General features: G+C 40.8%; 2 protein-coding genes and 1 long non-coding RNA gene across 3 annotated transcripts; 2 read left to right on the top strand and 1 right to left on the bottom strand.

Moving 5' to 3' along the window:
• The first annotated feature begins 1,312 nt into the window (after nt 1–1,312).
• On the top strand, nt 1,313–4,820 carry baalcb (BAALC binder of MAP3K1 and KLF4 b). Its single transcript, XM_070849798.1, has 4 exons — nt 1,313–1,398; nt 1,651–1,873; nt 3,919–4,118; nt 4,617–4,820. Exons 2-4 carry the CDS (start codon nt 1,693–1,695, stop codon nt 4,779–4,781), a joined length of 546 nt encoding a protein of 181 aa, XP_070705899.1. The 5' UTR covers nt 1,313–1,398; nt 1,651–1,692; the 3' UTR covers nt 4,782–4,820.
• Nucleotides 4,821–4,911: 91 nt separating this feature from the next.
• Nucleotides 4,912–8,789, bottom strand: nme6 (NME/NM23 nucleoside diphosphate kinase 6). The gene is made up of 6 exons (XM_070849531.1): nt 8,720–8,789; nt 8,381–8,476; nt 7,048–7,150; nt 6,722–6,761; nt 6,059–6,219; nt 4,912–5,955 (listed from the first exon to the last, which is right to left on the bottom strand). Exons 2-6 carry the CDS (start codon nt 8,471–8,473, stop codon nt 5,804–5,806), a joined length of 549 nt encoding a protein of 182 aa, XP_070705632.1. The 5' UTR covers nt 8,474–8,476; nt 8,720–8,789; the 3' UTR covers nt 4,912–5,803.
• LOC139218005 (uncharacterized) lies at nt 8,521–11,533 on the top strand. Its single transcript, XR_011585640.1, has 3 exons — nt 8,521–8,532; nt 10,628–10,787; nt 11,072–11,533. It is a non-coding gene; the product is annotated as an uncharacterized lncRNA (long non-coding RNA).
• The last annotated feature ends 1,190 nt before the right edge of the window (nt 11,534–12,723 follow it).

Genomic DNA, 12,723 nt, shown 5'->3' with positions numbered 1-12,723 from the left:
GTTTAGATGATCTGGCCACAAATACAACTAAGTGAATGCCTATGAGGCAGAAATTGAATGTGTCAGTGTCAGTGACCACAAAGAGGAGCATTATGTTCATCTAAAGTTTAGCAGCAACAGCTGAAATAGCCCCTCATGTGAATTCATAGATGAGTTGTTACATTCACGACAAGAGTGATTTACGTTTGCTGTCTCCCCCCCGTCAGTCCTCCTTCGCTGCGGTGAGGAAGATGAGTGAAGGTGCGGACAGACACAGACTGGAGGTGGTTCACTGCTGACAACATGTCTCAGGTCTGCGCGGAGGAGCAGCGGAGCGACGCCAAAACAGGGAGTCTCCAGCATCAGTAAGTCTCCATCACCTTTCACTGTTCTCTCTGCAGTAGACGAGTCAAACTGCGTGTTTGCCGCCTCCGTCCGCGTTTTTATGTTCATTTCTTTCACGCTGTCGTTGTGTTTTGTTGTTTTTTCTCCTGTGGCCTGCAGCGATGTCACAGCGGTGTCAGAGCACATATCAGTCCGCTTTTAGCATCGCTTCCACCCGGCAGGCTGCTTCATGGCTGTGCAGTGTCCATTTGGATGCCTTTATGTGAGCCGGGGGAGGACAGTTGAATAAGTAAACCAGACGATTTAATGATCTATAGGAGGCCTGATCGTGGGCATCTAATCCAGTCAGTCATGCATCAATAAAATTCAAGATTCGCCAGCGTCCAAATGAAGGGAAACTCGGCTGAACTGGGCTCAATAACCCGTACTGATCAGTGATTAAGCCGTGGTGAGGTTAGATCTGATTGGTCTGTACTTGTTTTACGAGATGCATCGATCTGCAGTTCAATCAACTCATAGCAGGTCTCTAGACAGACATACAGATGTGTCCACAGCCTCGACAGTGCACATGAAATACAAGGAACTAGAACATCACATATGATGACAGTAGTACAAAACAATACACACCACAGTAGCCTTCACTGCTATGACTAATACCACAGAAGAGCTGGTTGTCTGTCACCAAGAGAGAGTAACTCACAGAGTGTCTTTTGTGGCAGAATAAATCTTTAATTCTAGTGGGCCAGTGTCTTTCAAATAAATGGACTTTGTCGTTGAAAATGTTGAAAATAGAAATACAGCGACAAAAAGTACATTTCCATCACTTCCGCACTCTCCCTCCCACTCTTTGCTTCTTGTAGGTGACCAGCTGGTTTGGATGATCAGCCAGCTCCTGTGCAACAAGGTCTCCTCGACCTGACCGACCGTCAGAAGATGCTGCCTTCAGATGGAGAAACGTAAACAAGCTAGAGTGTTCACAGGCGGAACCACTTATCCAACTCTTTGAAGGATAGAAGTAATTGGAGTCTAATCCTATGAGAACACGCGGTTCCTCCCACAGCTGTGTGCTGTGCTGTAAGTATTTAGTATTTGTGACGGTGTCATGTGGGAAATGATCTGCTCACATGTGCAGTATCATCAATGTATCTGCCAGTAATTTACTCAGTTAATTCTTTACCCTCTATAAGATATCAGAGCATTATATTAAAAAAAAAGGCTTAAGTTTCTGATTCATCATGTATCTTTCTGGCTAGGGGAGGAAAAACTGGGTCAGCACAGATTTGGTTCACCTGGTTTAGATCTGTGTCTGGTTTTATCCGTTCTGAGGAAAAGTCCAGCGGGGAAGTGAGCGTGCCCTGAGGCAGAGCTATGGGCTGTGGGGGGAGCAGGACTGATGCCCTGGAGCCTCGATACCTGGAGAGCTGGACCAAGGAGACGGAGTCAACGTGGCTGACCAGCACGGACGCCGACATCCCTCTGTCGTCCATCCAGAGCATCCCCTCTGAGAGCTCTGAAGCCGGCTTCAGCTCTGAGAAAACAATCAGCCCCGGTAAGAAGAATGAGTTACGGCTGTGGAGTGAATGGATGAATGAATACTTAATGGATCTCTTAACAAGAACAGGCAGTAATTTAGCAGCTGAACAAATGAATAATACATGTATGGTTGTATAAATTAGATCGCCACTGCAGAATGCAGGTTGGTTATTCCAGTCTTATATTTTTCCTCTTAATGCTCTCTTTTCATCACTTGCATCTTAACTGATGTGTTGTATTGTAGATACAGTAAAAGTCGAATGTATTTTCATTTTAAACCCAAATGTAATAACTGCTTATATCCACACTGAGCTGAGTTTGGACTTAAAGTCGTCTGAGTGGATTATCAATGGGTGGTCCTTTCATAACACCCTACACTAACCATCAAAGTCAAGTGTGGCACCTGTACAGTCTGTGTTAGCATGTCTGCTTTCCCCTGTAGCAAAAAAAAACCTATAGCTGTAACATAGTTTCTCTTTTCACATTAAAACTTTTTAGAGGTTTAGCTCATCTGATTCAAACAAGAACCCATTTTGCTTGTGGAAAATTGAAATAAAGAAGTAAGATGTATATGGTGACCCTGATACTGTAGCTTAGGTTTATGTATGACATAAGGATACATTAGAGACCTTTTGTCTCCTTAGAAACAGCAAAATCTGACTTTAATTCTGTTGCTTTGCATTCATCCGTTGCAATGAATTGTGGGTGCCCATTCTTTGAAGCCGGGGCAAGATGAATCAGTGAATGAGGATAATAGGCTACATCAAAAGCCACTGTGCTCTAACAGGACTTGGGTCTCATGGCAACAGACGCAGCTGCTGGCGAATGCAGGGCGAGGAGCCTTGATGTAATTGTGGAGACAAATTCAGTTAAGCTTCGCTCTGTGGAGATCAAACAGATCCAGAATTGTCCAAATTAATCAGCAGACGGCAACCGCGAGGCTCTTATCAACCGGCGCTTCCACCATAATGTAGCCTGCATGTACATCTGTAAGATATGGTGATGTTTTCCTCTTCTGTTTGTGTTGGTTCTGTCCCAGTAAATCCACTTTCACACTACATGTGCTTAACATCTGCAAAACGCCATCATTCAGCACACTTAACCCACTCTTGACGTGCACGCCAAGCACAGCTTCAGTCAGCGATATTCAGAGTGGTTTCCATCATTCATCATCACACTTCAGTGCTCCACACTGCAGCCACATTGATTCTGTGTATTCTGACCTGTGACTAATGCTGGTTGATTTACAAATTACCCACTTCTACACTGTGCAGATTATAAATAGTGGGATAATAGTTATATTGGCACTGACTGGAATACATCATTTTTGTGGCTGTTTTAAAAGAAAAATACTCCACCTGATGCACATGTGAACATGCCACTGTCTGCCAAATATCAAAGAGTACATTACAAATGCATTATTAACAGCAGTACTGACACAAAAGTTATGAGTAAGATATTGAAGTTTTTGTTCTACAGATCCAGTAACAATGAATCAGCTTTTATTATTTACTGTATGTCCAAAAATGACACATTACAACCAGTTTTTCGATTATATGGATCATCTCCAAAAGGGTTTATCTAATACAATCAAGATAAATATCATAAGCTTCCCTCTATTATCGGTTTTACAGCCTCATGTAATTATATGTTTTAGACATTAGATTTATTCTTTTGTTCCTTCAGGCCTCTGAGTGTTTGTTTTCCTGATACAATAATTTGGGCTGTTTTGTTCCCATGCACACGCCTGCAGTCTTTACCAGAAACACACAACAAACAGAGTAAACACAGACAGAGACTGCATGTACAGTCCATTAGGGGTAGTTTTATGTATTTTAGAGACAGTGACTGATTTGTTCGAGGGTCAGTGGGTCACATTCAGCAGAAAGACAACCCTCTTTGTCCTCACAACATGGCCTAATAAAACTGGAATTAGATGTTGATAGTTTCCAGTTTGCTCCCACACACTTTCAGACTTGTTCATTTGTGATTCAGTATGAGTCCAGTGGGGTTCTTTTTGGCTTAATGTGACAAAGCTGATTTTGTCTGGTTTTGTTACAGTTCCAGATTTCTTTGAGGACGGCCTCCCTCCACCTGCTCAGGCTTACCTGAAGGTCTGTTCGTCAGTGTCTGAGGCCAGTCTGAACGACGTGAAGCCCAGCAGCCCCCCTGCAATACTGGGCTCTCCACCCAAGGAGGCGGTGCTCCCGTCATCTGGCACCACAGTGCAGCGCAGAAGTGTTCTACACACTGAGGAGATTGTAAGACTCTCCCCTGGATATTTTTAAAGTCAGTTTAGAATATAAAAGCACCTTTTCTTTTTCTTTCTATTCCTTTTGTCTTTCTTTTATATTCATTTGTTCAGCAAAAAGCTATAACGTAACCCAACAGTGGGAGACATTGTTTTCATTTTAATGTCCTCTGGTTTGTTACATTTAGAGGAGAAACAGTCAAATAATTTAATACACAATTGTTTTAGTAATTTTAAGCAAAAATGTAAAAAAGTAAGCATTTTCAGGCCATTTTCACTATTTTTGTCATTTAAAAGACAAAACAAATCAATGAGGATATAATGTGCAGATTAATCAATAATGAAAATAGTAGTTAGTGTGCTTATGGATGTATTCCTATATGAATGAGGAAAAATCATTACGCACCCCCCTTTTTCATGCAGCAATCTGCAATCTCAACAAACTTTCCGACAACATTGGTATTGTATTTTTGTAACGCCACCATCTTTCGCTCTCCATCATCATCAGACAAAATGGCAGGACAATCGGATGTCAACCAAGCAGGTGACCATCACAGTGACGCAGAGCATCCATCAGGTGGACAAGAACGGGAAGGTAAAGAAGTCCCTCACCACCTACGAGGTCATGAAACCTGTGGAAACCCTCAAACAGGTGGCAACACAAAACACTTGAGCGCAGTGGGGGCTGGGAGAGGCCAAAGAAAAACGAGGATAACTGTGAAATTAGTGAACTGATGGTTTTTTGATGGAAAAACCTTTCAGGTCTTTCGGCAGATGAATGCACAAGGAGGACATGAGACTTGAGACTTGCGTGAAACTGTGTAATTTAGATTGTCATAATGAGAACATGGCTCCTTTTCTTTAAACTGTTTAATTAGGCCGTGTTGTACTTAATACTGTAAGATGTACTTCTATGGTGCCTGTTACATTAATGTTGTTCTGTACTTTGACACATTCAAAATGCTGACATGTAACGCTGTAGGCTGATCAGAGAAAATACAAAACATGACATTTTACAGTACTTACAGTACCAGAGCAAAAACATGGGATGCGTTCATAGTAAATCACAGCAGACGGCCGGCCTCAAAATCACTGAGAGGAAACCATTGCTTGGCACATTTAAAACTCAAAAGTAAATTACAATCTAAAAAGCATTTTAACCCTAATTTTGCTTTTCAGGATAGATGTGAACAGCTATTCTAACAGTATTATTTCACATTCACACAGTATACATACTTTATAGTTCTGTTATTTGACATTAATACACAAGTAGTTGCTGCTGTGCTACAATCTGTTTGGCTCAGGAAACTGAAATTGATCGTTATGGTTGCACTATTCACAGGAGCTTGTGATGACAATGTAAACACCTGTCTTACTACATCGTGTTGTTTTGTACAATGCCGTGTTAATCGTGTTTTCTAACGACAATAAATTCAACAAAAACATTTAAGGTCCTTATTTTTAGATTTCTTCATAAAATCTGAATATGTTAAACATGTTCAAGGAAATATTTTAATGAGAAAGACATGGGATAGACATATTGGCACTTCGAGGAGTTGTGGTGACAAAGAACATGACACGTGCACTTTTTTGGGATCATAAAACAGCATACATTATATTTCTCTGGCATGTTTGTATGAGCGATCGATGACCGGTGGTCCTCTGGGATCAGAGTCTGTAACAGCAGTTCTGGGGTCAGCTTTGCGCTGAAAGTGTGTGGATCTGTTTTTGATGGTCGTAATGCATTTGTCCTGATCTGAACAATGGCTCTTCCTTCTCCATCCACTCCTCCACACAGAAGTCAGGGAAGAAGAAACTGATTTCTCTTTGCGCCGACTCAGGAGAATCTGGAGAGATTAAAAATGTGACAAAAAAAAAGCACTCACTCGTCAGTACTCTGCGCACTAAAGAGCCTCACATACGTAGATATGTAACATTCAACATTTCTACCTGAGCCGTGAGTTGTGTTTCGTGTGTCTGTGAGTCCAAACTGAGCCCGGAGGGAAGCAGGCGAGGTGTATCTGGCTCTGAACACTTTGGTTGGTCCCATCAGTTCTCTCCAGTGACGGATGGCGTCCCCTCTGGCTAACACGTACGCTCGCATAGGACCACTGTGGGAAAGGATCACAGATAAATATTATGTACGTAAGCATACAGACATTGTAAGACCGTGTACTGCTCTGTGTGGCTGTTGCGGACAATTGATTTTAAACACTGGATGCTTTCTAGCACTGACAGCAGAAGACAGAGAAAGGTTGCTGTAGCAACTACCCATCCACTGCTGTGAGGAGACAGTGACAACGTGATTACAAGCACCTTTTGCAATCCAGTGGATGTATGTGGGGCTATTCTGAACAGGCGACATGATGACTTTCAGACAATTGCCTCAGGGCTGTTGTTCGGGCTGAACATGGCAGACCGCTAATAACTATAACTCCTGTTGGGAAGTTTCGGAAAATGATTTATTGGTAACTTGCTGTTGAAATAAGAGGTGTGCTTTTTCTGTGTCCGCCAGGTGCATCATGTTGTATGGAAATGTCTGTGTTATTCCACTTCAAATACGTCAGACAGAGAACAACATTCATCCAAATGTGTTCGCTCAAAGAGGCTTACCTCGACATGAACTCAACAAGTCTTTGGTAGAAAAATCGCCCTAAGAAGCAAAACAAAAGCAAGTTGAACAGAACTATAAAACACATGAAAACATCGACACAATCATTATTTTAAACACAGTTCTTCGTTGTCTGACTCATTATCATAAATGCTTGAAAAAGAACATTTTTAATCACTCTATTCAAGACAAGAGGCTGTTTTTCTCCCTCAAAGTGTGGTTGCTCTATCAATACAGGGAGAATTGAATCACTTCTTCGGTCAGATGGAGTCACTACAGAGAACTTTGTTCATTTAAACACATCTGAACACAGATGACGTGTCCGCACCTGAATGCTCAGCGTAAAACCTCTCAGAGTCCTGTCTCCTCCACATAAGATCTTTGCAACGAATAATCACAAAGTTGTTGTCCAGGATTCTCTGGTGAAGAGCCTGAAAGAAAATCCATCCAAATCAAAATCAATTAACCGTGTCAAAGCCAGAAGGAAGAGGGCAGGCATTTTGATGTTATTATATCATCCACCAGCATTAGACCTGCCAGAGGGCTGATAATTACAGCCAAATATTCTGACACAAAAGGTCATTCTCTTCCTCTTTATTAGGACGACAACAGACGTAAACTGGTCCACTTTATGTGGCTGCGAAACGGGACCTCTCACTAATGGAATATTTCATGTTTGGCACAGTTTTCATTGACTGTGAGGCCTCTGGGCTTGTGAATCTATCAAGACACCAAATGGAGCTTCTGCTTTACTGTTTGAATGAAAGTGAGAGTAGCAGGCTTGGGCCATGTCAGTGAACTATTTGGAATTATTTTATGTGACAGTGAGTAAAAATAATAAATGAATAGAAAGTTCAATTCATTCCACAGTCTAAATGTTATGGCATAACTTAACAGTTCACATAGAACCGTAACTTATTTTTAATCCAGCTGAGTTAAACTCTACTCATAGAAATGTTATTGAAATTCAGTTAAAGAAAGTGTATTTGTGTGTTCATATTTTGTAGAAATAAAAGGATTTTAGAGAGCATTGGCAGACCGTGTATGTCTGTGTCATGTATTTATTTTGAGAAGGGAAAGCCAATGTAAGATTTATCTTTCTCCTTTCAATACTATGTATAGAGCACACAGGTCTGTAGGCAGAGAGTGGGCCCCCTGATAAGTTCAATAAGTAAACACAGTAATTATAAAAATGAAAGGTCATTGGGCTGCTTGAACTACGACTCCCTGCTCACTCTGGAAGATTCACAGAATCAGAAATCAGTTTCTATCCAAGCAGGTTTTCACATACACAGATTTGGCCTTTGTATAGCAGTCACAATAACCACAGTAAGAGAAAAGGAAACAACAGGAATGCAAAAGTCAAGAAATATTAAAAAAAAAAATCGCAGTAACTGTTGGATGGAGGATGAAGGGTGCATAATATTGTTCACAGTGTGACGAATAACTGTGACAGATGAAAACAGATAAAACTGATAGAGTAGTGAACCTGAACACGTTTGAGACAATCTAATAGAGGCTAAGGGAGATGAGATCAGATATATATGTACAGTTAAAACGGTTACAGTTAAAAAAAAGATAGGGAGATATTAAAAAAAAAAAAGAAAGTATTGCACATTGTGAAGTGGATTTATGTAATAATTGAAAGGATGCGGACTCACCTCCAACATCACAGGATGAGCTACAGCATCTGGTTTGATGACCGCCAGGGTGAGCTGCAGCACTTTGGACAGACGGGCAGCTGTCAGTAACATCGTCTGCACAAAACACAGAAACCACAACTCATCACCAACAGAGTCCACTGACAGCTACGGTATGATGAAGCTAATGAAGCTAACTCTAGCTAACTGTTGATACACAGCTCAGGCTAATTGTTTCTCGTGACAACCAAAAACGCCAAACAAGAGCAGCTTAACAACACAAGCACAAAAGGTGAGACCTTGGACAGAGAGGTATTTTTATAGTTAATATAAACATATGTATACATAAATGTTTCCTACCGCGCTAGTTTCAGACACCAGTGTGTTGTGTTTAGTTTCTAAAACACAGTTCCGTCTGAAGAAAACAGCGCAAGCATTCTGCAGCACTTCTACAATATACACTTCAATGTGTTACTTTAAGTCTCAGTTCAAAATGTCAAAACATTTCAGTTAGTTTATGTCACTGCATGCTGTACATTTTAACGTAATTTTAACATTAATACACGCGTATTCTCTGAGTGTGTCCTGGCACCGGTTAGTCCGCTCGGAAAAACTGTCCCCAGAAACTGAGCCAGCACTTCACGTTCCTACTGCGACAGTGACAGAAAATGAAAAACTCCTAACACACTATTATTTGTCTTTCCAAGCTCTGTTATATTATTATATAAAATATGATTCTAAAAGATTATCACATTAAAGTGTTTCTTAGACAGACAGATTAGCAAGAAGACGTGATATTAATGTGAGTGCAGCTCTTGAGCCTCTGATTAGAGGAACCTGCTCATGCTGTGCGTATAACTTTATGTTTCCTGACAGGATCAGGTATTCTGGTGGCACACCAGATTGAAACACCTACAATTATCTTGTATTGTACCATAAACTCCTTTAGGTCATGCTCTCTTTACAGTGAAAATGAAAAAGAGGAGAAAAGGGAACAGATCACTAGAAAGCAGGACTATTGGAGCCAAATGGGATTCAGTGTGTTGCACAGCAGCACTGCAGCAAAGAACTCCCTCCACATCAGTGCTTGAATTTCAATCCACTGAAGTGTTGTCCACCTTTGCTTTGTCACTGTTCACAAATACCAAATAAGAAAGAGCAGAAATTCCCTCATCATCTGCCAAAAAGACTGATAAAATGGGTCTTTATTTTATTTATGACTTTTAAATAAACAAGTAAATGACTATGCTTTCATTGTAAATATAGAATCATAATAAAAGAGAAGTGAAATTGAATTTTTCTTCTCTATCCTCTTAAATCAAATTCAAAACAGTTGAAGACGCAATATTCTCAAACTGTCTCATTGTGGCACTGGACTCCTCAAACAGTATGTCCTGTCATAACGTCACTATATTTAAACATAGAACTGGAGATTTTAGATTTTGGACTACTGATGAGTAGATGCTTTCTGGTTGCTGATGTGACAGCCACAAGCAGGGACAGGAGAGGGGGGGATTTTTGTCTGCGGAATTTCATCAATGTGGGAGATCAGACATACAGTATGAGTTACAAACACGGAGCACATTCCTGCGATGCAAAATGACCACACCCTTGCAAAGAGGAGGTTGCGTGCATGTGTGTCCATGTGTGTGTGTGTGTGTGTGTGTGTCTCCATGCGTGTGGGGTTTGACATTCAGAGCGAGAGAATAGGAGGGAAGAAAAGGGGAATGGATGTCCCACATAGGTTTCTCCCACCTGCCCATGTCACGTGACTTGGGGTGACACCACAGCTGTTACCACCCATGAGGGGGATGGAGACGAGGAGAGGAGGTGCTGGGTGGGTGAGGGGCTGAGTGGAGCTAATTCTTTAGCATAAAACCCATGTACCTAAAGCATATTCATACCCTCTACTAAGTTTTGTATTATTATTCATTATGCAATTATTAGCATTTGTGGAGGAAGTACTCAGATTTACTCAAGTAAAAGTGCCAATACCACATTTTAAAAGTACTCCATTACAAGTAAAAGTCTTGCAGCCACAATCCTATTTAGGTAACACTGAATGACGACGTGTAATCTAGCCTAGATTAAATCATGTGTCATCATGTGTCACCTTAGAAAGTGTTTGGACTCATCTGTTCGGGGCCAGTTACAACCTGTCACTGCCTGCGTAGATTAAATACTTTTCTAAAACTATTTTTGGGCCCTTTAAGAATGTTGCTCTGCTTTTTCATTATTTCTTTTTCAGCATTTTATCCTTTATTACAGAGTTAACAGTAGAGAGATGGCAGGGGGCGAGGAGAGAGAGAGAGAGATGGCGAACAACATGCAGCAAAGGACCCCCGATGGGCTCATGTTGGGAACGCTGTTGATCGTGATCGACACCTTAAACCCCCTGGACCACCAAGACGTCCCAAGAATATTAAAGGTGTTCTCATTTGAGAAAAAAGTAAATTTTGTGACACAGTTGTGGCAGCATTTAACCATGTAGATAGTTTTGGCTATGGAGATATCTGTCACTGAGATTTCTGCTTCTACCCCACATCAATGGATTAAATGGATTAAATTTTCTGAAGAAAAACACATTTAGGAACTTATAATGCATTATCTTCGTCAACGCCTTCTTTTTCTTCCAACAATGCATCTACTAAGTATCTCTGTAGATTGAGGAGCGTCTAAACTGTAAACTAGCACTGTGTATTGTTTTAACAGGAACGACAGGTTTCAGGATGGATAGCAGACAAGTTGGACCGAACAGATACTACCGCTGATCACCGCTGACTCTTTCTTCAAACATCCTCAGCCGTTGGGCTGATTCAGCTGACCCCCCCCCGCTCTCTGCCCACCATAAACCCCATCTCTGTTTCATCTTGGTGTCACCGCTGCTGCTGACTGCTGCTGCTGCTGCTGCTGTTGCTGCTGCCTCTCCTGCAGTTGTCGTTCCCTTTTGGTGGGGAGTCGGGCAGCTGACTGACGACCCCCACAGGCACTTGGGTGTCCATAGGCTGCTCCGTATTCATTCATCCACCAGGAGCCACATTAGATATGTTGCATATAGCACAAGTGAGAACATTCTCCTGTGCTTGGAGAAAAGTTGGAGTTGTATGATATAAACCTTTAAGAGAAAAAAATGTTAATAATTCAAATTTCACAAACTTACCTTAAATGAGTGACATAAAAGAGGGCTCAGAAACATTCAAACATTACATTTAGTAACTTAAGCTAAAACATGTCAGTTAGAGAAAAGCAATCATGAATGCAGTGTGTTACAAGTGGGTAAAAAAATCAATAAATGGTGTCTTTCTTGTGACATTTTCAAAGTGAATTCTTCAGCTACTCCTTCTGTTTTTCAGTAAAACTCTGTTATTGACATGAATAATTGATCCCTTTGACTAAGAGACAAAGCAGGCAGACTCATGAGTGTGTAGATGAGTGCAAACAACCATTTTAAAACATCATTGACATGATTAGCGCTCGCTTTATGCATCTTTACACAGAATGAGGATTTTATCATCACTTACATCAGAATCACTTTGTGTCCAGTATGAATGGATGATTACAAACTATTTCAAGTTTCAATACTAAATGAATAAATGTTGACATGAGTTGTAATGAAGCAGTTCTATAAAGGAAATTCCTCTGAAAATTAACAACTTCTCATTGAGCCAAATTGAATGATTTTTTTTTACAATTATTTTCTTTTCAGTTACAGACCAGTAAAGTGAAGCAGTATATATATATATATTCTTATATATGATCTTACACAGTCAGACATGTAGATATTCAGTTTACCACTGCAGATTGTTGCACATATTACTTTTCATCTGCTGCATCGCTTCCTTGAAAATTATTTTTACTGCTTGTAAACATGTTCATATGGCTGTGTGTGGAAAAAAAATGAAGTAATTTATTATGAGGTATTACAAAAGGGCTTCTGCAGTAACAACCACAGCATAGATTATACGCAGAAGTTTGCCTAATTTGCAGAAAATTACCACTTACTCTGGTTTGGCCTGGTACACTGATCCACCACATTGCAGCTCACCTGTCACCCTGTCACTCAGAGGCCACCTGACCATTACAACAGGGTCATTTAAAGGGGGACACGGGCCCCATGTAACACCCAGAACCCTTTTATGTCCTAATTGTTTGGTTGGTGAGAAAAGTCAGAGATGTGTTTCCTGTCGTGACACCTTTTGGGTCTTTAGTAACAGACCAGAGCCTAATTAAGAAATCTATATGAGTGAAACTTAAATGTATTCAAGGGTGGCCACCCTTTGTTTAACTACATGGGCTCCACTGGTCATTAATACCCTGATGCCATTGTGGTTTGACAGAAGAGATTTGACACGGAGTCTGCTCGT

This window comes from Pempheris klunzingeri, chromosome 18 (genome assembly GCF_042242105.1).
Source record: "Pempheris klunzingeri isolate RE-2024b chromosome 18, fPemKlu1.hap1, whole genome shotgun sequence".
Lineage (NCBI taxonomy): Eukaryota > Metazoa > Chordata > Actinopteri > Acropomatiformes > Pempheridae > Pempheris > Pempheris klunzingeri.
This window is presented reverse-complemented; position numbering and strand designations above follow the sequence as displayed.

Coding starts and splice junctions, on each gene's coding strand:
- baalcb (XM_070849798.1), top strand. CDS start 1,693: ATGGGCTGTGGGGGGAGCAGGACTGATGCCCTGGAGCCTCGATACCTG. Junction 1,874..3,918: donor TGAGAAAACAATCAGCCCCG/GTAAGAAGAATG, acceptor GTTTTGTTACAG/TTCCAGATTTCTTTGAGGAC. Junction 4,119..4,616: donor TTCTACACACTGAGGAGATT/GTAAGACTCTCC, acceptor CATCATCATCAG/ACAAAATGGCAGGACAATCG.
- nme6 (XM_070849531.1), bottom strand. CDS start 8,473: ATGTTACTGACAGCTGCCCGTCTGTCCAAAGTGCTGCAGCTCACCCTG. Junction 7,151..8,380: donor CTCATCCTGTGATGTTGGAG/GTGAGTCCGCAT, acceptor ATTTTCTTTCAG/GCTCTTCACCAGAGAATCCT. Junction 5,956..6,058: donor AAACACAACTCACGGCTCAG/GTAGAAATGTTG, acceptor TAATCTCTCCAG/ATTCTCCTGAGTCGGCGCAA.